The sequence below is a fragment of the Falco punctatus genome (assembly GCF_963210335.1).
Source record: "Falco punctatus genome assembly, chromosome: 8".
NCBI lineage: Eukaryota > Metazoa > Chordata > Aves > Falconiformes > Falconidae > Falco > Falco punctatus.
Window position 1 is genome coordinate 48,418,220 of NC_137588.1, and position 23,057 is coordinate 48,441,276.

A 23,057-nucleotide genomic window follows, 5' to 3' on the forward strand; every position below is an offset into this window, starting at 1 on the left:
GGCTCCCAGAGGCCATACAGGTTTAGTTTATGGGGCACACAGAATCAGGGTGTAGCTTTAAAGAATATTCTCCTTATTTACTGACTGTCCTTCTAAGTGCATGCCTTCTGGGCGTCCAGAGGTTTCCCTTGCTGTGAGCCTGTGGATTAATCACACAGGCTAAAGCAGGTTGTTAGCGCTAGCATGACTGGACCTATGGAAATATGATTAAGATTGTCGTGATGCTTTTTCAACAAAAATCAATCTATAAGAGTAGCGTTTTTTAAAAAAGCCAATACATTGCCTATGAAGCCCTTTAATCAGAAGGCTTTGTGACTGGCACGCTGGGTTTATTTGGTTATTTTAGTGTATTTGGCAGAAAAATCGATATTATAGTATAACTCAAATAAAAATAGGGAATATATAGTACTTCCCGTAGAAGAGAGGCGATTCTCAAGTTGCATCTGCTTTCTCTTCATCATGCTAGCACATGCCAACTTTATGTTTAATAAAGCCAAGTGTAAAGTACGTAGATGTGCAACCAGTGTTATATTTAACTCATTTTAAGTTCATTCCTCCTGAAATGCAGCATTCTTTCTGTTGCAGCAACAAGTCTTTAACAACCCACACAATTAAACAGGGATCTCGGGAGAAGCTACCCAGCACCCACTGGTCCTCCCAGCAGTCAAAAATACAGTTTTTAGCATCTTTGCTAGGTGATGGGAGAAATAGAGAGAACATAAATAAATACATATGGATATAGTTATATGTGTAGGTGTATCTACTGTACCTAAACTCTTATGGTAGAGAAAAATCCATTTTGGATAATTTGCATCCCTGTATCTGTCAGTATAGGAGACATCACTGAAGTTTTGACAAATTCAGCATGTTCTCCAAAGTCATGAGAACTATGAGAAAACATTGCTGGGCTTTATACTTGCTAAGCTTCTTAGTAGTCCTTATAGTGTATCTGGGTTTTCATGTACTTTAAATGATAGGGAAAAAAAAAAAAAAAGTTATGTTCATGGAGACTGGACTACATTGCAAAGGGTAGGTTTCCCATAGTTGTCAAATAGATATATTTTCAGTATGTTCAAAATTAGTAGATTTAACTCAATTTTTAAAGAGGGTGCATAAAGATTATATTTGCTTTGTCTGTACTTTATTATTGTATAACAAGAAATCTGTGACTAATGTCTATTCAGACCAAGAATGAGGTACAGCAAATAATTGGAAAGTTGGTAAAACTGTACAAGTACATGGGTGTAATACGTTTGCTATCTCTGCATATGTATTATTTTTTAATACCAACCAGAAACTGCAATGCAACCTTGGTATCTTTGTTCATGATACTTTACACACACTGGTCAAATAGTCCTTGCCTCACCAAATCTAAAGTTTATGCTGTGCAAAGGACAGTATAATATAGAGTCAGGAGCCTGCATCTCTTTTTTTGTGAAATGCAGCTATTTTACTTATGCATGGGTAGGCACATAGTTTTATTTCCCTATGTGTAAAATCTAAGGGATCAGATGTCAGAAAATATAATCACTGACTTTTAAATTACAACTTACAACTTTAATTTTCTAAGCAAAAGAAACAGTGTAGATGTAGTGGTGTATCCACATATATTGTAAAATATATTTAAATTGTGCGTATGCAGGGAGACAAATGAGAGAACTCCACCATCCAAATATTAAATTACACATTTTGAAACAAAATAGTGTTTTAAGTGTATGTGTGCATAATGCTTTCTGTCACTGGTTTGCCCTCCCTGATGCAGTTAGGCAGAATCTGTATTTAGTCAGAAATCTTTCAATAGAATGGGCTACCAGATGGGGCCAGTAACAATGCAGAGAGGCATCGAACCACCACAGACATTTGGTGCTTAGAATAATAAAAAGACTATAAAATTAGATTAGTGGAGTCTAATTTGGAATTGGTGTATTCCCTATGCACTCTCACAGCTCTTGGGCAGATAAAGCCTGGAGATTTAGTACTGTCAGGACAGAGGACTCCAACTTCCAGTAAAAGAAAAAGAGGCATTCTGGGAGGTCACGGAGGGCAGCACAGTGACCTCCAATGATTTACAGGCCTTTAGCTTAATGAAATTGTTTCAGTGACATGACGGTAAAAGCTCATAATGGATTGGATGCCCTAATGTAATGAAATTACTCCCTTCTGCCTTTAAAAAAAAAAAAAAAAAAAAAAAGACGCAATTAATATTTACTGAGACCTGACAGGCTTCAGTGTGCGGTAGCGTGCAGCGCTGTCAGACAGCAGCGAGCGGAGCCGGAGCAGCGTGGCAGCCAGCAGCCCTGCGCCGGGTGGCGAGCAGGCGCTGCGAGGGGGTGGAGGGACACCTCGGGGACAGGGAAGCCCCCAACCTGGCGCTCCGAGGCAGCTCTGCCCGTACCGGCCAGCCTTCATCCTCTCCCTTCCTTTCTGCAGGCAACTGGACAACAACCAGATCAGCTGCATTGAAGATGGAGCCTTCCGAGCCCTGCGCGACCTGGAGATCCTGTGAGTTGACTTGGTGCTGTGCTGGGGCGGCGGGGGGGCGGCTCTCCCTGTGCTGCAGTGCTGGGTGAAGCCAGGGGCTTGGCACCCTCCCTTCCCACCTCAGACCCGTGGTGTAGGGAGCAAAGTGAAATTTCGCACTTCCCCCAGGCTGGGGTTACTGCTAATTAAACCACAATAGACGACTTCTCTGCTGCCGCTCCTGAGGAGCGGGGATATTGCCGTGCTCGCTGCTGCGCGGAACAGATGGGGTTCAGCAGCATGCAAAGTGCGTCCGATGTGTGCTCTGCAGCCAGAAAGCTGGCCAGGTCTGCATAACGTTGAGTGGTGGATGGGTAACAGGTTTGTGGGGAGCAATATTACAAGATATCTGACCATCGCCCTAGACAAAAAGCTGTTTAAAAGGTGTTTGGTATGTAAGAGGGAGGAGAGACGGGCGTTTGGCAGGCTTGTTCAGTGCAGTCATTGGCTTTTGGGGAGGATCCTTCTCAGAGGGCTGAAATAACACCACGTTGTGCTCTTCATGTACCACAAACTTTACACATCGGCTGTTAAAGCTGCAGCGCAGACCAGAAAAAAAGGAAAAAAGGGTTTGACAGGGAAAACGGACTCTAACAGAGAAAAAGCACATTAGATTTAGAGCACCATCATTGTAATGTAAAATCCAATATTACCCAGAACTCGCATCTGAGCAGATAATTTTCTTATTGCTAATAGTTACTTGGTCACTTAGACACCCTCTCTGGCATAGGTTTTGACCATATGAACTGATACAAAGCTTTCCCTGTTACTTGAAAGTTAATATTGCAAAGCAGAGTGTGTTAATACATCTGAAAGCACACGGTCCTGAACCAAAATGGAGAGGGAGCTGGGGGGGGCAGGCACCAGCCGGCAACATCTGACCTGGAGTTAATGCTGGTCCAGCACAGAAATAGTATACGCTTAAATCCAGCAGGGAAGGCCTGCTCAGAGTGCTGGAAAGCCTGCCCTTAAATTTCTGGGTAGGAAACAGCAAATGGTAGATGGTTAAAGCAAGCACCTGCCTCACGCAGTCCGGGCACCTGAAATGCAGCAGAAGCAAGACATGGCTTTTGGCTTCTGAGAGCCGGCGAAGCAGTGGGCTTTGCGAACAGCGCTGTGCCGCGCGCCACGGTGGTTTTGAGTACACATGTGATAATACAGGGAATTCTTCCCCAGGGGATCTACCCACTATATGCTGATGCTCAAAGGAGCTTTGCCATCGGTTTCAGCAGAAGCGACTTCAGCTTTCTGAGGGACCTGGGGGGGTGGCGCTGCGTGTTTGCCTGTCACAGCCTGCTGCGCTACCTTTGGCCCCTCTCTCTCCCGGGCTGGGATATTGATATTAATCAGATAGTGTGTGTTGTTCATATTGAGCTAACAGTAAGTATCTGCAGGGTTTCTTATCTAGGAATTTACGTTATCAAGAGTATTGCTTGAATCCTATATTAATAGCACTTTTCAGAAAAATTAATGTGTTGCCACTACAAAGTTTTACTTCTGTTTCAGATTGGAAAGTCTACTGTGTGGTGAAAGAAAGGAAGGAAAGAAAAAAATCATTAAGTCCTATAAAAGTGACTTTTTTTTCTTTTTTTGGATGGACTGATTTTCCATATCCACAGAGAGTGAATCAGTCCTCCACTGACAGTAGTCTGTGCTATAACTTTCCCTAAAATAGGCTGGACAGTAAATGGAGCCTTTTTTGTAATATACTGAGTTCTGCAGGCTTTGAAAAAGTTCGTGGGAATGTATTCCTTCTCCCCAGGTTGTAGTAAAAGTTGAATTTACTTTATTTACCTCTTTGCTTTTAATTGGTTAATTCTATGCCAGTTATAGAGAAGATGGTAGGAGAAGAGGGGCATATATAAAATGCACCATAATCAGTTCTTTAATGCATTTTTAATTTTCAACACAGAAATACTGCTACAAGAAAAATCAGTCTTAAGTCTAAAAGATGAGAAAATACATTGATAGTATCTATTTCTAAAGGTACTTTTCTTGCAGTCACACAATGTGTTATATATACTTCCAGCCTAATCGGAATTTTTTCTAAGTTTTTCTTAAAAGAAAGTTTGAGCGTTTACTTGCTCTATCAAAATAAATTTGCTTAACGCCCCAGAGAATATCATATCTTCAGCTGTAAAACAGTCTTAAATGTTAAAAAATAGAGTGATTTGAAACATCAAAGAATATTAAGTGAAATCAAATCTCATAGTTTCAGACCCACTATGTATTTTATGCAGATATATTTTAACCTGCAATGCAATATGTAGAAAATATTTAATTATTCTGGCAAAAATTAATCTAATGATCAGTTTGAACAGTTTGCAAGAGTATCAAAAATGTATTTCTTCTTTATCTTACTGAAATCTTGCAAACTTTCTGGTATGAAACATTTACATTTCTGCATCTTTGCGCACCCGCCTGTCTACAGAATTCTAAATTCTGTAGATAACTCTGAGCAGAGACAAAATGCTTAGCATTACTCCAAAAAAAAAAAAAAAAAAAGAAAAGAAAAAGAAAAAAAAGAGCATTTTCTTTAAAAGCACTTTGATTTCTGGATTGCACTTCATTCACCTGGAATTCAAAAAACCATGAGCGCAAGGAGCTTGGGGCTTTGGTAGATGTAGGAAGAGAAAGAAGTTGTGCGGTTATCCTGCAAAATGAAGAGCACTCCCTGATCCACCTTACTTATTTCTCCTCCTTAATAAGCTGTTTTCATTTACTACTTTTCTTTTTCTGAGTTAGGAATACATTCCTGTACCAACAAATAGCACAGAGACAGAGGTGAAAACAAGACTGAAGTCTGTGACTGATTTCAGTACTTGACTTGGTGCAATGAGGTGCTGACTTCAGCTGAAGCTTGGATCAGACCAAGGCACTGGCTTTGGCTCCCAACACAAACACTGTCTTTTGATCACTTTGTTTACGAGCTTCCATCTTTTGAATGTCCCCAAAAGTCTTCCTGGTCCTATGATCTGACCTGTGTTGACCATAATGCAGTTGTCAAGTGCTACTGATGACCGAGTTTTCGGTTAAAAAGCTGCAAAATTGTTGAGTATGAACTGCTTTGATGTGCCTTTTGTTGATTGTCTTTGTCCCTGCAGCAAGGCGAAAATAATGTCTGAGAAATGGCATGCAGAACTGACATGCTTGCTTACACATCCTTTCCTGGTAGTTTTGCACTGGGGCCGGTTTAGTTCATTTTTGTGTCAGATTTTCTGTATGGCTTCCCATAAAGGTTTTGGTTCTAACCTGTTGTTAAAATAGGGATTTTTCTTGTTGGCATACTTCCTTTCCCCCTTTTTGTAACATGATAAAGTATATTTCAGTTGGTTTGTTCTTGCATTCCAAGACACAAAAACGTATGTGCAGCCGCTGAAACAAAATGTAAAAGGGACATGTATTTGTAAAGTGGTGACAAAGGTTACTAAGTTACTTATGACCTGTTGGAATAGAAACGCACAGAAAAGTTGAAGGAAATTGGTGTGAAACTTTCATTAAGTGTCATTTTTAGTAGAAGAAGGTTTTCTGCTCTGCTTAATTTTTAGTTATGTCCTGTGGCCATAACTGGCGATAACAGTATTATTGAGAATATGTTAGTGTAGCTGTAAGCACACTGATAGATTATTAAAAAAAAAAAAACTTCACAAAACAAAAGAAAAAAAAAACAACACCAAAGAAATCTCCAAAATAATAATCCAGGATTCTTTATGATTTGTGGCAATACAGTGTTCATATTCTTTGTAGCTTAGAAATGAGTCCATACCTTTATTTCCAAATGTCCAAAATTATGCAGTAAAGGAGATAAAACTCTTTCAGAGCTCAGAATTTCACCTTCAGTCTCTTAGGATACACGAATAAAAGGAATTAATTTCAACAAGCTCAGTCAAACTGGATGAACTGGTAATACTGTGTGAATGAACGTGCGGTTGTCATTAGACTGGAAGTGCTGTACAATACTTGTGTCTTTAGGATCCATTTCTCAGTAAGATACAGAATTTAATTTAGCAAAAACCCCTGTTTATTTATTTATTATTGTTTTGCTTCACTGGGGTAGCTCAAACTATGCAGTGGCATGGCAGTTGTGCCATGTGAACAGGATGGAAAGAATCACGAGGCACCGTTGGCAACTTAGGTGTAGTGTTTTTCTTGTTCTATATTGTAAAAGCTGGTTTTCATCCTGCTTTGTAATGATAGCCAGAGGGAATGGAGCTTGAACACATTTTGTTCATTGCAGATTTTCTGTTAAAAAATATTCCCAAACCCAAACGATTTTATCCTACCGAGAGCTACATTTAGGAGGTCTGTGGATAGTATTCTATTAAAGAAGGCAAATGAGTTCTTACTGTACAGTGCTAAGACGGAATGAGTTTGGATTTTGTTTGTTGTTAGTCTTGTTCATTGTGGCAGGTGTTTCACATAGTAATTCTGAGCCTGAAAATCCTATTTGCTGAGTTTCACCTGCTTTTTGAAATGAATGAGCACTGACTCTGGCATTGAGCCTGTAGCAACAAACTACGCACGCAGGAACCCACCATTCAACTCTGGGTGCTTTAGTGTGAAAAATCATGGTAATTCACTCACAAGCAATACTGAAGAAGTGCAAGTATCGTCATGCAAATATTCACAGCAATTTTAAGTTGCAACTTCAATTCCAAATGAACCCTAAGACTGAATCTTCAAAAAAAACAAAACAAAAAAAAAAGTTGTTTTTTTTCAAATTGTAAAACATAAATGAAAACACACCACCCTTTCATCCCCGAAAACTTAAAATGAAAACAATAGGAGTCTTAGAAATTAAAATTGTTCTATCAGCATTTGTATATATAACCTTTTCTGTCCATACGTTTGTGCCTCACTCTTCCTGCTCCAAGACAAAAGCCCAGAGAATCAGAGAGCTGCCAGTGCCACGTGCTGGCTTCTTTCGAACTGGGATTTGGCACCCAGCTGTGTTCAGCAGGACACGGCATGGTCAGTTTGACCAGTTGCTGTCTGCACCCTCCAGCTCTTTGTACGTTATCTGAGACATCAAGTCATTGCAAGCATTTTACAAATGGAATACTGTTATTCACGCTTTCCTTTTTTCAATCCAGTATATTCCTGTTATAAAGGATTCAGTTTCACAAAAAAAAAAAAAAAAAAGAGTAATCTGCGCAATTTCAGATAGAGATGTCATGGATGAATGTGCTTATAATACACTACCTTTTGTCCTAGCAAACTTTTAACAACTTTTCTCAACATGATTTTTTTTTCTTTTTTTTTTTGGTGCTGCAGCCAGGATTTAATTGTTCCTAGAGTTGTCTTCTGTATGCTGAACACTCAGTTATATAGTCAGTTTTACTTATTTGCAAAATGCTATTCTGGGCATGTCTTAACTAGATAGAAGATTTTTATTTGCATTCCCAACCTGGAGAGTCAGGGAGCAAAAGTCATGACATAATTCTAAATATATGAGATGTCATTTCTTAATGAAAGCCTGAAAATGCCACACGAATGTGATTTCCTTCTCTATTTTGCTGGAAATTATGATCAGTTGAGGCAATCAGGATCAAATTTGAACTCTGTAAATTGTGTTCCTATAACTGATACCAAAATACCTAAACACAATAATGAAAATTAGATTTCTATTTAAAATGTTGTGCATAGCTGGTTTACTTAGTCATACTTGAGTATGGTAACATTAAAATGATTGGGGTTTGGGTTTTTTTTTTGTTGGGTTTTTTTAATCCAAGGTTATATTTTAGCTCAAATGTATAAAAAAATAAAATTAATTTAAAGCCTTTGGTTACTGTATCAGTCAGCATGTACATAATACGTGTTGTGGAAACAAAACTGTAAGCAGTATATGAGTAATTGAGGTATCTACTAATTACATGAAATTAGGTGGAAAACAAGGAGTATGGCTTTACTAAAGAGTATCCTCAGTTTTCTGTGTCAGCCTTGCGTCACAGACGATCAAGTTATGCCGGAGGAAGACCAAAAGTCAGGTTGGCAATTGAGAAATGGTGCACCCAGAGCACCGAGGTATCAGTGGACAAATGTTCATCTCGATTTTTCTTTACTCCATGACTTATTAGACTGTCCTGTAGTTTATAACCTTCCCATTCTTCCTGCCTCCTGTATTGCTGTAGGTCTTCAAGGGAAAGAGAAATGCTCCTGAAGACCTGGCTGCTTTTATTACAAGGTTTCTGTTATATACATTAGTTGGACATAAAGTTAACTACAGCAATGCCTTTTTCTGGAGAACTTTTAGAAAGGTACTGCATCCCCAATGGACCCTAGTGAAATGAGATGCATAATTAGCATAAAGGATTGATGGAGGAAAGATGAGGTGCTTTCATGGTTGCTTGATAAGGAATGGTTTTTGTTGCTGATACATGTCGGTGGGAGATCTGGTGTCATTGCTCAAGATATGGAAATGAAATCTGAGATAACCTCTGTTCTGTAACATTACAAAATGTGAGGTTTGAAGTACAGCAGAGTGAAAGGAACACTATCCAGATGGCACCGTGGTGACAGGCTTTATATCAAAGACCAGCTGAGATAAAATAAGAGCGGGCAAGAGAGGGCCTCTGAAAATCACTGATGCCTGTTACAGATGTAATGTAACTCTCTCTTTATGGGGAGAATATATTTGCATAAATTCATTGATCAATGATTTTGCTAATCCTGCAATATTTCAGGCATGTCCCAGCAAATTGATGAACGTTTCTATCAGTCCTCGGTGCGGATGCCTAATTATATTACATATTTAGAAAAGATGGATTTTTCCCTTCCTGGAGCATATGTAGCATTTGAATGCTGTGCTCTTTCTCCTTTCCTGCTCCCATTAGGTTGAAGGGGTTTTTTTTTCCCTTTAAGAATAGCCTGGAGCCGTGCAGGCTGCAGAACTTGTCAAGATAAGAACAGTGCCAGGTTAGAATTTTTAGTTTCATGAATCACTGACCAATATGCCTTTTGAGGAAGCCCACGTTTATGGCTTGTGTAGGTTAGTGCTGCAGTCACTGCTCTGAGAGACTCCAAAGTCAAAACTCCAGGAGACACAGATATCTGGCAAACCTTCTCTCCCATGATATTAATTGTTTCATTTGCATGCTCTGCTCATCTTGTGACCTGCCCTGCCTCTCCTTTGACTAATATAGTTTCTTTGTCAGTAATATAAAAGATGTAGAACAAGCATTTTGACTGTTGAAAGTCAAATGAATGTGAATGACTTAATCCAGAGGACACTCAACTGTATATTTAATGCAGACATGCGGCTCAACACCTTAGTCTTCATCTCAGCTTCTGGTTATGATTGGAAAAAAACTCTTTGCAGATAAAGCTGAGGTGATGGCAGAGTTCTGAGGGGAAGTACTAAGTTCAAGGTAGATGAATAGTCATTTTATGCCATAATTTGCAATTTGCTGTTCTCCAGAGGAGCTGATGACAATACTACGGTAGCTGGATGTAATCCCCTTGGCATTAATAAGGCCTGTTTGGCTGGGGGAGGAAGCTGCGTGCCTGTGTGGCACAGGTTTCCGTGATATCAATATCAAATACACCAGGACATCCTCAGCCCTTCTGTAACACCAGCTGGGGCCCAAAACTGGTGGCGAGTGCGGGAACTCTTGCTTGTCAGTCATCACAACAAATGGATGATTTTAAAAGATGTTTCAAAACACATAACGGTTACCTTCTTTTTTTCTGTGTGCAATTAAAGGTATTGTTTATGACCTACAGGGGTATAAGCTGTCTTTTTCAGAGGCTGCTTTTGTCCTTCTGCTGTGCTGGTAGGACAACACAGAGAAAAACTCTGTGTTGTAGCCAGGTTTTGTACAAGAGAAGACTCAAAAGCCTGGTTTCTCTGGAAAGAGAGAGTAAAATTATGATGGGAGCTTTGTGTACCAGAATTGTTGGTCTGCTACTTCAAGCATTGTGTCAGATATTTAGCCTTAAACTGCAGCTGCTGGGATCAGGGTACTGTGCATTACTTATTACTAGCATTATCCAGTATTTTTAACTGGGGCAATAATATTGTATCTATAATAACCTAGAAATCAAAATAGTAATATGTAGATAGTTAGCTTGCGAGTGAAGTAGGTAATTACATCTGCACCTGAAAAAAATGCATAGGTAGAAGCTTCCTCTGACCTGCTGTTCACAAGGTTATGCATGTAATGTAAGTATGTATGTGTGTAAGTATATATGATGAAAAGAGCATGTATGTTATGGTTAAATCAGGGAAAACAATTTTAAAAAAAATTAAAAAAGAAAGGCATATGATTAGCATAAATTAGGCTTTCTTTGCATAGCCTATCCAGTTCTATGTTTAAGAAAAAAGAAAATTTAAAAGCTGCATTAAGGGTAGAAGTATGAAACAATTTTAAAGTTATTTGAAGCCAAACAACCACAATTTCTATGTTAATTTCATTATCATAAGTGAACCAATTTCATGTTAACTAGTTCAATGCTTTTGAAGCAGAATTACATTTCTTAAGTTTCTGTTTTGGGATGAATAATCTGAATGCCTTGTTTTAGTGTGTATGAGTGATGGATGGCCACGCTTAGGACATCTGCAGATCCTTAGAAACAAATTTTAAATGGCTGTAAGGTCATCCAGAAACCTCTGTTGTGATATACCGTGTTGAGTATGTTAGAGATACCTCAGCAAACAGCTTGGTCAGTTGAAAGAGCATCAAATGAGGTGGCTACATGAAGCCATTGAAGCAAACAATGAACAGTAATGGCATTAACTTTCAAAAATTGTGTGAATCCTTCTTCCTTTCACAGTACTAGAGGACGTGAGATATCTATGGTTTGCAAGTGCCAGACTGTGGCTGAGATTGGGGTTTATTGAGGGTAAAATAGAAGAGAACATTGTGGAAAACCAGTTGATGGCTGTGATAAAGGGATGTAGGGGCATGCACTGAACAATTTGGGGTATTTTTTGTTCACCAGGTTGGTAATTTAGGTTTGGTTTTGCGTGTTTTGCCATTAGAATCTGAGGTTGTATCCGTCACGGAAAGCGCTTTGTTGGGAGAAGGGACGGTGGGAAAGCAGCTCTTGTTCATGGCTTTCGGCTTTGGACTTGGCTACTGATCGATAAATTGCCGCAATGCAGCATCTCTGCGACGACACTTGAAGGCCGCTGAGAAGCCCCCTTTGGTGCAAGAGGAGGCTGCGGGCTGGGCGGGCTCTGGGGAGGGGGTAGTCCACTCCGCAAGCACCCAAGCTTCTTACTGGCTCCTTGGGCAATTTCAGTGATGTCTTAAAAGGGTTGGGTCCATTTTATCTGCGAGACACCCTGTCTTCCCATCCACGGCTAGGGCGTTAGAAATCAGGTGAGGCACTTCAGCTAATACTTAGGCTGAAATAGTTAGGACGGACCGTCCACAATGGCAGTTATATTTTATTTTGTGTGCATGCAGATGTAACAGAGAAACAGCCATGTATGGAGAATGACTGACTCCTTTTATTTAGCTACTTCTTGCGCTTGTAGAATATTCCTGAACAGATCATGAGTGCTTCGAATTTTTTTCTGTGTGTATTTTATTTTGCAATTTTTCACTCTGTGGACTGAACGCAAGTGAAACACTGTGAGTATTTGCTATTCCAATTGTTATGGTTTCTTAGCTGTATTGCATACGCATGCATCAATATAAGCAGGTATTGCTGCTTCTCATGGGCAGGTGGTGTTCGGGAGAAATTTAAAAATGGGAAAGGTAGGTGTTTTTAAACATGTTGACCTTTTCTTGTGTGATGTACACAAATGCTGTCTAATGTATTATTAAAAAAAAATCCTGATGGAAAGCAGGTCCCTTTCCAGCTTCACCAAGAAACATGTAATTGCCCTTGTCGAGGAACTAGGTGTTGTCTTTGTCCTTTCAAAACATTTATTTCCTCTGTAAATGTAACTTTTCCTTAACAACTGTTCATACATGCAAGTCTGAATTACAGAATGTGTTTATCACCCATTCTCTGTTTCATTAATATGGATTTATATTAGCCTGTGTATTAGCCTTAATTTTCAGCATGTATGAATTGCAGGTAGGGGCATCACATACTGTTAGAATATAAAGTCATTCCACAGGTATGGTCTGCGTCTCTTGCATTTTGGGGAGGTACTTCTGGCAGTAAAGGTGAAGTTCCCTCTTTAAAAGATTTGCTTCTATTCCTTCCTCTGCTGTCAAAAGCTGAGAATTGCCTTTGCGGTTCCGTGCCACACCAAGCCCGTTGTCATGTTGCTGGAGCTATGCAAGGTCTCTTCCCGCTGCCCTCTCCCAGTGGGAATGCCAGTGGCCTTGGGAGCTGAGGCGCAGCTGAGACACTGGGCTCCTGAAATCAGGGCAGGTCCTCTGGCAAGAGGAATAAGGGACATTATTTTGCCTGCACAGGACCTGGTAGCTCTGCTATTGGAGGGAAATGGAAACCAGGGGTTCTGGCAGCCCGATCTCCTTCGATGCCAATTGCCTGCCTCCTAAAAGGCTTTTGTAAAACCTTTTGTGCTGACACCTAGACACTCAGGCTAAACTGCTGCCAGTGCCATTGCTATTTGTCATTATATTTCTACTTCTTAAGCAGCGGTCTGCAGCAGGCGTGGGGTTTGCCAGCTTGTCCCTCCTTTGGTCCCAGTGGCCAGCATGGGACTTGCAGGAATCCGCAGCCCTGCAGGCAGTGCCGCATTGCGGCAGTTGATGAAGTGGCACAATGACCGTCCCAAAGAGACTGAATATTGTCACATAGCCCCTTAACAATGGATGCACGAGTCCAATTTTTGTTACTTTCTCTAGCTCCAAAAAGACAACTTCTGTCTGCCATTTGGAATGACTTTTCTGTTCCTGGGTGTGTTACACTGACAAGTATGAAAAGGGTATGTTCCTTACGGTAGGGAAGTCTATCAAAATAGAGACTTGAACCATATGGTTATAGCATTAAGCTTGTAGTGTATTCCTCAGTTTTGAGGAAGGATACTTTTCCTTTATGATCCAAGTTTAATCTCTTTTTTAAGAATTTCTTTTGGTGGAGTCCTATAAGAAAACCACAGCACTCAGCTGACTGAGTGTTGAAACCTTTTACCTTGGAAATCTCCATCATGAAATGCCTTCAGCCTGAATAAATGGCAAAATTTGCTTGCTCCTTTCAAATTATAGAGTTGGACTGTGTTATTTGAATTGGATTATTTTTATAAGACTGCTTTACCTTCAGAAAGTACTAAGCAGAAACAACTGTTTGGGCAAGAACCTGGAAAACCATTTTATTTTGCTGAAATACAGATGCATCAAACTTAAGGTTTGTATGATCTGACTCTGTCTTGTTGATTCTTTTTCATCCTTTCCATAAATACACTCCTGAAGGCTTTCAGGCCTCTGTATGCATCAAGAACCCAATCCAGTTTCCATTGATTTTGCAGGAGTAGCACAGAATCCACAAACTACAGTACGTGACATGCAGGCATGCACTTGGGTAACACCAAAGCCATATTTAGTAAGAGACATCTCTGTATAACCTAAAAAAAACTCCAAACAAACAACAATAAAGTGTATCTATCTAACAATTAATTTATAATAAAGTAATAATTATTAATTCAATTATATTAATTCGTAGAAGAAGAGATTTTCAAATGAATCTCCAAACCAAAATTTTGGTTAGCTGAAACTGAATACAATTATATTTCTGATTGCTGTGGCTCCTGTGAAAATCTGCACCTAAATAAATAGATTGCAGGGGCTAGATTCACTCCCTGCTGAAGTCAGCAACGGGATTTGCACAGACTTCAGTGGACATTGCTCTAAGTATTATGATAACTGGACTTGTTCCCAACGGTTCTAGGCAATAATACCAGCCTTAGAAATTGGGTACCATAGAGAAACATCAAAACCACCCTGATGATGTAAAACATTTATTCAGTGTTTTCAGAAACACTCTTCTTTCTCTGAGTTCAAATACTTACAGATAATTATGTATGTAATTGGGACTTAGAGCCACAGCAGTCATTCCCAATACAGTGTACTGAAAATGTGTAGCCTTTGGGCAAAGACTTGAGAAAATTACTTGATTCAGAAAAAAGTAAAGGCAGTGTTTCTTGTGCCATTTTTAAGTTTAGAAAAATAACTCAGTGGAGAATCCTTAATTTAAAAATAAAGCGGTAGCAGAATAATTTCAGCCTGCGTTCTTTTGTCATCGTGCCAATGCTTTTATAACTAAAATTTCCATTCAGGCTGAATTGAATTTGTATTTTCTGCCTAGAATTAAAATGTCATGTAAAAGATTTAAAAGCTGATTGAAATTTCTCTAAAAAGCTTTTCCAGCTCTCACTGAGCATAGGTGTTAGAAAGAATTGGAGGATGCAACTGGTACCTGTATTATGTACACCTAATAAAGGTGATTTGATTGTTTCAAAAAATAGATATGTCTTTCTGTATATAAGAAGAGCAGCCTTTTTTAAAGGGGAAGCGGTAAGATGTTTCATGTAAGATCATGTGGATGACGTTCTTGACTTTGAATATCTAACAAAGTTCACACCGTAGATTAATTATGTACCCTTATTCACTGTATAAACTTTATTGCATTTTATTTTACCTTATCTTGGCTTAGCGCACCTTGTTTTATTTTATTCTATTATTTTATACTGTTTTCTACTTTATCTTGGTTTAGCATATTTTATTAATTTGCATGTTGGTGTAAGTAAATAGATTCAGGCATAATGATACGTATGTGCGCATACAACATAAATGCAGGGCTAAAGATAACACAAGAGAGCTTTGAGCATCAGTCACCAGACATAAAAGTCACCGGAGTCCCTAATTTTGCTCTCACTTGTGTACATATGACAATACAATCTTTGATTGTACAAGCCCCTACGATTTTTTTTCTGGCCTCTTTTACTCATTTGCACTGATTCCTAGTCCCAGTCTCTTTACCCAAACAGCTTGCCCAACCATTTTTTTAGCTGTGGGTCCTGTCTTTCCCTCTCCTGAGCTCCTGACCTCACCAGTCCCAGACGCCAGCCAAGGCACAGCCAGTCTCTAGGGAGAGCTAATGCAGCAATTACAGGATTTAAGTTAATATGCCCTAAAGTTATCACTATAGGGAAATGTGACAAAACAGCCTTTTTAAACAAAGAACTTGTTATTATAATAACCCAGTTTCCCCAAAGCCTGATGTTCTTGAAAGTAATCTCAGTCCTTGAAGGGAAAAAAAACCCTGTCATAAACATCTGGCCTTTATAATAAGCTTAAATAGTTAAAATCTGAATCTGACAGTTATGTGCAAATTAAAATCAGCCACAGAATGGGAAGAATCAGGCAATTGAAGGAGTAAACACTGCTGACAGTTCTGTGCATAATTCCATGCTAAGCTTATTTGTTTTATTTTTTCATACATTTCGAAGAAGAACATTTTCTTTCCTCTGTATCCTTGCAACTAGTCATATTTCTGATGTCAGCTTCCCAAGTTAACAGCACTAGAGCCTCTCATGTTGCTGTGGTGAGAACATTTGCAAACAACTAATACTAGAACAGAAACCACAAATTGGCAACTAGTTATTTTTATTTATTTCAGTGGATTTTACGTGTCACCTGGAGACTATTTAGAAGATTATTTGCCTGGGCTAACATTGTGTTTAAAAATAGCGCTTGTATAGTGCCAACTCATTTTAGAGTTGGGTACAAATATTGAGACAAAAACCCAGCTGTTATTGCTTTTGCTGCTAATTTGAGGTGTCAGATCAGAGCTCTACTGCTGTATGTCAGTGAATAAGGCCCCTTGTGAGATCATTATGTTTTCTAACAGTTGAGAGTAATGGATTAATCAGTGCAGCATCAGTTGCTTTCATTATATGCCCACATGGTAGTTGTGGGCTTTAACTTAAACAGTCTGTGGGGAGATCAAAGAGTTGAGTACAAGAGGCACTCAGGGCTCACCAGAACTCTGAAGAGATCCAGTTGAGTGTTGGACCTTGCCAAATGAGCAAATCTTGGATGCCTTGAAAGCCAAGGGTGAGGACAGTGCTCAGTGCTGAGGGATGGAGTGCCGAAGCCATTTTGTTTTTCCATCAGAGGCCATGAGAAGCAGTAAATATTTAATTTAATGCAAATTCCTTCTGACCTGTGTGAAAAATAGCTCTTAACAGCTATTGAAAATATAGCTTCTTTCACCCTACAATCTCAAAGTTAATTGCAAACATTAATTATGGCACTGTACAACGTTCAAGTCTTGGCTTTATTACTAAAGATAGATGTAGATTCACTTTTTGGAATTGATGAAACACCCCTTCTGTTAGTCATATTAGGTGGTACATAAGGGCTGGAAGGGGTCTGAAGTTGTCACCTATTTTCGTACCCAAGAGCAAGACCATCAAGTCCCATGCCACTCTTGCCATGGATTCATTTAGTCTTTTTACTACAGGCTTCCGCTGCTGATGGCTGCACACCCCATAAAAGCTCTTTTTTGTATTTTTCCTGTTGTTATTTTAAGAAACATTTCCCCTATATCTAATCAAATTCCTCTTTCTGAAATTTAAACTGTTACTGCTTTGCTTAACCCTTGTGGAATACAAGAAACATAGAATTTGTTTTCCTTTTGCAATGGCATTTTATGTAGTTGGAGAGTGGTTTAAGAGTAAGTGATACAAATCTGCTAACACGGAGGCCTAGGGTTCTGCCTCTCTTAGTGTTAAATTTTGCTGCTAATGCAGACACCCAAATTCATGTTTCACTTCTAGTATTTCAGACAGATCCCAAGGTCCTCTTCTTCATGTGCATAAACTCTGATGGAGAGATGTCTAATTGCATGGATTGAACGGCTTCTGTCCATATGTACACTGTGAAAAGATTCCTTCAGGTATTTTTAGTTACCAACACTCCACTCTCCTCACAAAGCTTTGGGGTCTTGGAGAAGTTGTCGTTCTGTCAGGGCCAGACTGTTGTGTTCCCTTCTGAGCTCCACTGGCAAGTTGGGGTGAGCTGCTCATCTTTTCTTGCATCAGTTCACCCACTTCTGAACAGAAATAACATTATCAAGTAGACTATTTACATGAGAGGCTTAATGATGCTTGGAGATGCCTTGGTTAAGTCTTAATAAATTTTCCAGTCTCATTTACTGGATGTATAGTTGCACTGCGGATAGGAAGCCTGGAAACCATGGCAGTTGTAGGAGAAGCAGTAATCAGGGAGTATGACAGTAATTCACTCTTGGGAATGTTACAAGCCTGCAGATGCACCATTTGTAGCTATCCATTGCATGCACATAGATAATAATCTTGCATTAGGCCCAATTACATGGTGTTGTGGACACACAACACACGGATTACATACAGAGCCAACGAGCACACTGTGATAAAGCGGCAGCGTAATTGAAGGAGACGGAGGAAATGTTAGACTTGTTAGTGCTACCCGTGCTGCAGTGCCTGATGTGGCTGCTCCCCACCAGCCTGGCCTGTTTGCTTTTCTGCTCGGTTTCAAAGTCTCACTTCACAAAACTTAGAGTCAGGTAACTTGGCACCTTCTTTCTGCAGTGCGTTGAGCAAGTTTTGAGCAGGAAAAGGAAACGAACATTCTTGTTTAACTTGCAGTGAAGCCCATAGACTCATTGAAGTACGTGCTGCCGAATGAGGACTGTTGTTTGCAGGATTTCTGCTATCAGACTGGGTTCTGTCAGAAGCCTGTAATGCATCTTCATTGCCCAAAAGCAAAAGGTATTAAAACCCAGAAATAAAATAAATGAGCTGGTGCCTTTTCAGATCTTATTCTCCATTTACCTGTCAGTAAATATGTCTGAATATTTCTTTCTAACTGAGAATTTTGCAAATGCTGCAGTGTCCCATGATCAGACAAATGTGACACAAAAGCAGCCTGGTGTGCCTCAGAAAGCTGAATGGCTAGCACAGCAGACCTCTAGTAACTATGGTAGGTACTTACTAAGACTTGGGGAAAAGTGTTAATCCAAAAAAACATTATACCATATTATTTCTCAATTTGATTAGCTGTTTGTGCTAATCAGCTGCAGAAATGACATGTGAAAGAAAATCAGTCTCTGTTACCATCAAAAAACAAAGGGCATCTTCAGCATACGATATGTTCTCCCCTTCCCTTTTCATTTTAATCCATTCAGACTGTAAACAAGAAGCATCGCTGTGGGTATTGTGCTGATGCACAACTAGTAATGTATGCACATTACGAAAATGCCTTGTACTTAGAAAAATGGACATTTGCATAGTGGTTTTCCTTTCACCATTGATAAAATAGGACACTAACTTCTTTTAGGCTGGGATGTAGAAGGTGTTATTGCCATCAATTTTATGTGTTTAACAAAACCCTCAACATTTCTACGTGTTTTTCCACTTGAAATGTGGCTGGAAAACATTAAGACAGCTACTATTTTTCAATGTACTTCTTGAAGTACTATTTGAAGACATGAAATAGTTAATATTTCAGATAATTCTGTTGGGTTGTATAACTTTTTCTAACATCATTGCCAGAAGATCCTTTTGGTTCATGTCTAGCACTTAACTGGAACAGAGCAGGGAGATAAATTGTAATGAAAGTATTATTATTTCAGATGAATAAGTCACCAGGCATTCTGATATTCATTATATGCTCTTAATTGTATCATTAATTGAATTCCAAGTAAGAGAAACAAAATCTCTGTGTACTCTGTAATTTACAGAACTGAGAGTGTTTCACTACTGATCTGACAGCCTGGGATTTCTGCTTTCTGAATTACTCCAAGGAACATGAAAGGCTGCTTAGAGTTCCTGAGTTTTTAAAATAAAATACTCGTATTCTTAGTAGTGTTCAAAATTTAAATCCTTTCCTTTTTTTCCCAAAGTGTCTTCCATAACAGTTGCATGATTTCTTCGAGCATTAGGAATATAATGGTGTTTTTTCTGCCTCTCATCTAGTCCTGAATACCTTTATTCCTATTTGAGAGGGTGGAGAAGGGGGTAAAGAATAGTGCATAGGTATTACTTAAAAACACACACACACAACGGTAATTTCTACAGGTTAATGATTTTAATGTAGTTGCATTGAGTCTGGAATAACAACTCTGTCGGAGAACTACAGTGGTGAACATGAATTTGGAGCAAGTCAGAAGAGAATAGAAATGCAACTGCATGTAGTTAAATTTGCACAGGAAGTTTGAGGAAGGAGAAAAGTAACTGCTTTCAAATCGTGACAGGATTGCAGAATGAGCATTCTTTCCTTTAAAAAAAATATCAGATTAGTAGTGGCTATAAATCAGCTTTATTCTTCAGAAGGAAGAAAGCAACTCCATGCGTGCCTCTAACCAGTTTGGGCAACCGGCAGAGCTGTGAGTTAGTAGAGCAGTTCCTCTGGGGTTGTAAATTGAAGGCAGTAGAACTATGACAGTTCATACCAGTGGAGGATGTACCACCTCAAAGATTGCTGATCCCACGTTATGCATCTTCCAAGTAGTCCTTGGAGGATCCTTAGACCTGCTGCAGTCTGCTTCTGCTTAGCTTGCAAGATCTGATAAGGATCACAGCCCAAGGTGGGAAGTTTGCTGGTATAAATAATATTGTCTGTAACCTCAGTTTCCTGATTCAGCATTTTGGATGTGAATAGCTTACAAGGAGAGGACTTCTAAATGAGACGACAGTGCCTTTTCACAGGGGAAGGGTATATTGGGTTCTGGAAGAGGTGGGAGGTATAAGGCTGGGGAGAACCCAGCAGAATACAAGCTTCCCCATATGATGTTGCAGAGTCAGAATATTCTGGAAGTTTTCTGTTTCTCACAGTTTCATGGTGTTTCTGCATCTGTTTCTATGGATTTGGATCTTAGTTGGATCAAAATGAGTCTATGACCTTGGAGCAGCTAGCAGACCACTGGAGGAGGATTTATTTAACACACTCTTTGTGTGTTAAAAATGCCACTGTATCATGTGCTTACCCCTTTCAGGACACATACTCTTAAAAAATCATTGCTGGGAAAGCTCCATACCTGTGACAGAAGGCTTTGCAGAATGCCTCTAGCACACAACTCTACCTGAAAGTGTCCCCATTTGAAAACCAAAAAGTTCCTACTGTGGGAGCTGTGTGCTCTGCCCAGCCAGAGCAGCAGGGTTACATCCCTGCAGCTTCAACCGGGCTGTAAGACTGTCAGTCAGTGCCCTTTGCAGTGTTTGCCCTTTTTTGTTCCGAAATAATTGCTGTTATCATAGATGCTTTATTGCCTTCATGTTGTGATGGTTAACATTTAAATATCAATGAAATAGTATGTTACTAAGTCATCTGCGCAACAGCCATCTGCTAGTTATCCCTGAAATTTGTGTTTAAGGAGTATATTAATTCAGCACTGATTCTTAGAAGGAGGGTTATATATTTTTGATGAATTATGGGAAACGTTTGCTTATTAGGGGCAAAACCTGAGCCGCTCTCATCTGATACTTTGTGAGTAGAAATACTGTGCAATTGGAGTAATGCTTTGTCTGTTAAACAGAAATATTTTAAGAAGTTTAAAAATATTTTTGATTCATCAAATCAGACAGTTTTCCTCATCCAGGTGAAAAATTGCACTCTACCCTCAGTTAATGCATAAGGAAGCTCCTTGTCACATCCTGTTCTGCCTGAATCCAATCCACATCCTTTTGAAATCAGTTGAAAGTCTCCCTGGAACTCCTATGGCTTTGTTTGGCTCCTGTAGTGCCATGTGTGACCTATACAGGCATCAGCTATTTTTGTCAGCTGGCTTTACATGTGGCTTTTATTCATCAGTGTATACCTAAAATCTTCCAACCAAGTCCATAGCTCATTTTTAGGTAACAGGCAACTGAGGTAGAGGGTGAATTATATTTTTACATTTACAGAAAAAAAAAATGATGGTGCAATTAGAAATTCTATTTGTGAGCCTTGTTGGAACTTCCCAACATGCATGTGCAAATGCAGATAGCAAATAAATATAGATATTGAGGGCTGGGTGTGTTGATGTATGTATATGTATGCACCCTGCAGGAGGTTTTGTTCACTTTCTGAAACTGTTGTGCATGCGTGTTTTTGCTAACTGTCCACAAAAGACTTCAGTGTGCATCACTGGCTAAATAAGGTGATCCAGCAGTAGCAGCTGTAGGACAGAGAGGTTCATTTTGCACCGTATAAACTACCACAGTGGGGCATTTGTGTTGTCATCATGACATCGGCAGGAATTCAAAGGTAGAGCTTTCCAGGCCTGCAGCTGTACAGCGATACCAATTGTGTTCACCTCCAGCGCAGAAGCCGCAGTAAGGCAGTGGCACATGCAGGCTGTGATACACAGCTGATGAAATGACTGGGCTGATAGCTGTAAGACCTTGTCTTCAGGTTTACTTCTCAAGTTGACAGGATTTCCTTCTTCTTCTTAGCCAGTGAATTTATAATAGAATGTGTTTGAGTCTTTGCATATTGAGAAATTAAATACACAAATCTGTAATTTTGTACACCCATTGATTCCAATACTTTGCAATGTATTTCTTGTGCAATTTTTGGCAGCATCAAATTTTCCAGAGGATGTGGAATGAACACTGTATTTTATACTATAAGCCATAAGGCACTGAGGCCTATAGCTCTTACCAGCCTGGTGTGTGAACATGTGACTTAACTGACATAGATCTCTGCAACAGATCTCACATGCAGATTCCAGATTTCCAAAACTTTGCTTTTACTGACACAGCTTGCTCTGCTGGCAGATTTGGAAAGGAAGAGTAATTTTGCTCTGTTGGTGTAGTTTGCTGCTATGGGTATGTCAGCTCCCAAGCTGGCTCCAGATCAATAGTGCATCCGTCTGGTAGAGCACTGTGCTGAAATACCAGCTACCATCCTGCTAACGAAGTGGTCACGTTCTGTCTTGCTGGGATGCAGTGCAGCAGCAACACCAACATGCTGCTGCCAGCATCAGAGCCTGCTCACACACCTCTCTGGAGCGTGGCTGTGTGCAGCCACGTTACTCTGCAAACTCCTGGCTTTGCCAGTATGCGTGTGTGTCTTCCTGCATGCCAGAAAAACAGTCTTAATAGGTATAATCTAATTTAGCTTTAATCTGCTCATGTTGTAAATGATGGTTTTGCCAAGGGATTTCTAGGCAGAATTGTAAAAATGTTTTTAAACTGGCAGATGACCAAGAGGGCTGGTTAACTTCTGTAAAACTCTTCGAGAGCTTTTGATTAAATGTTCTATGTAAATGCGTAACATCGGAACAACTAAATAGTTTGGAGAAATGTAATGCGCCTTTAGCTTGCTTCAGCAGGTATTTTCTTCAACACATACACAAACATACAAAAGCACTGTCTCCTGCCAAAGTGGCCCTGTGGAGCGCTGGGCTCCTTGTATAAAGCAGCAGTTGCTCCATGCCATGGTGCTGTGGCCACCACGGGTTTCAAATGGCAGCTGCAGCCAGTGGTGGACGGCCACACCAGGACATGGAGTCATCACTGGCACCATCAATTCTCATGACAAACTGGGCTACTGTATTTGCAGGTTTGATGCACTTGGAGCACAGCAGTTATGCTCTGTTGGAGTGTTTTCCATTTCCTGTGCCATCTTGGTAAACTTTTTAGCTTCTAA

At 39.8% G+C, this 23,057-nt stretch overlaps 1 protein-coding gene across 1 annotated transcript in view; it reads left to right on the forward strand.

Moving 5' to 3' along the window:
* Nucleotides 1–23,057, forward strand: part of SLIT3 (slit guidance ligand 3) — a 529,407-nt gene that overhangs the window by 296,462 nt on the left and 209,888 nt on the right. The window contains exons 6-7 of the mRNA XM_080399320.1: nucleotides 2,431–2,502; nucleotides 19,524–19,638. Coding sequence (XP_080255446.1) covers nucleotides 2,431–2,502; nucleotides 19,524–19,638 — 187 coding nt within the window. The remainder of the gene's footprint in view (nucleotides 1–2,430; nucleotides 2,503–19,523; nucleotides 19,639–23,057) is intronic.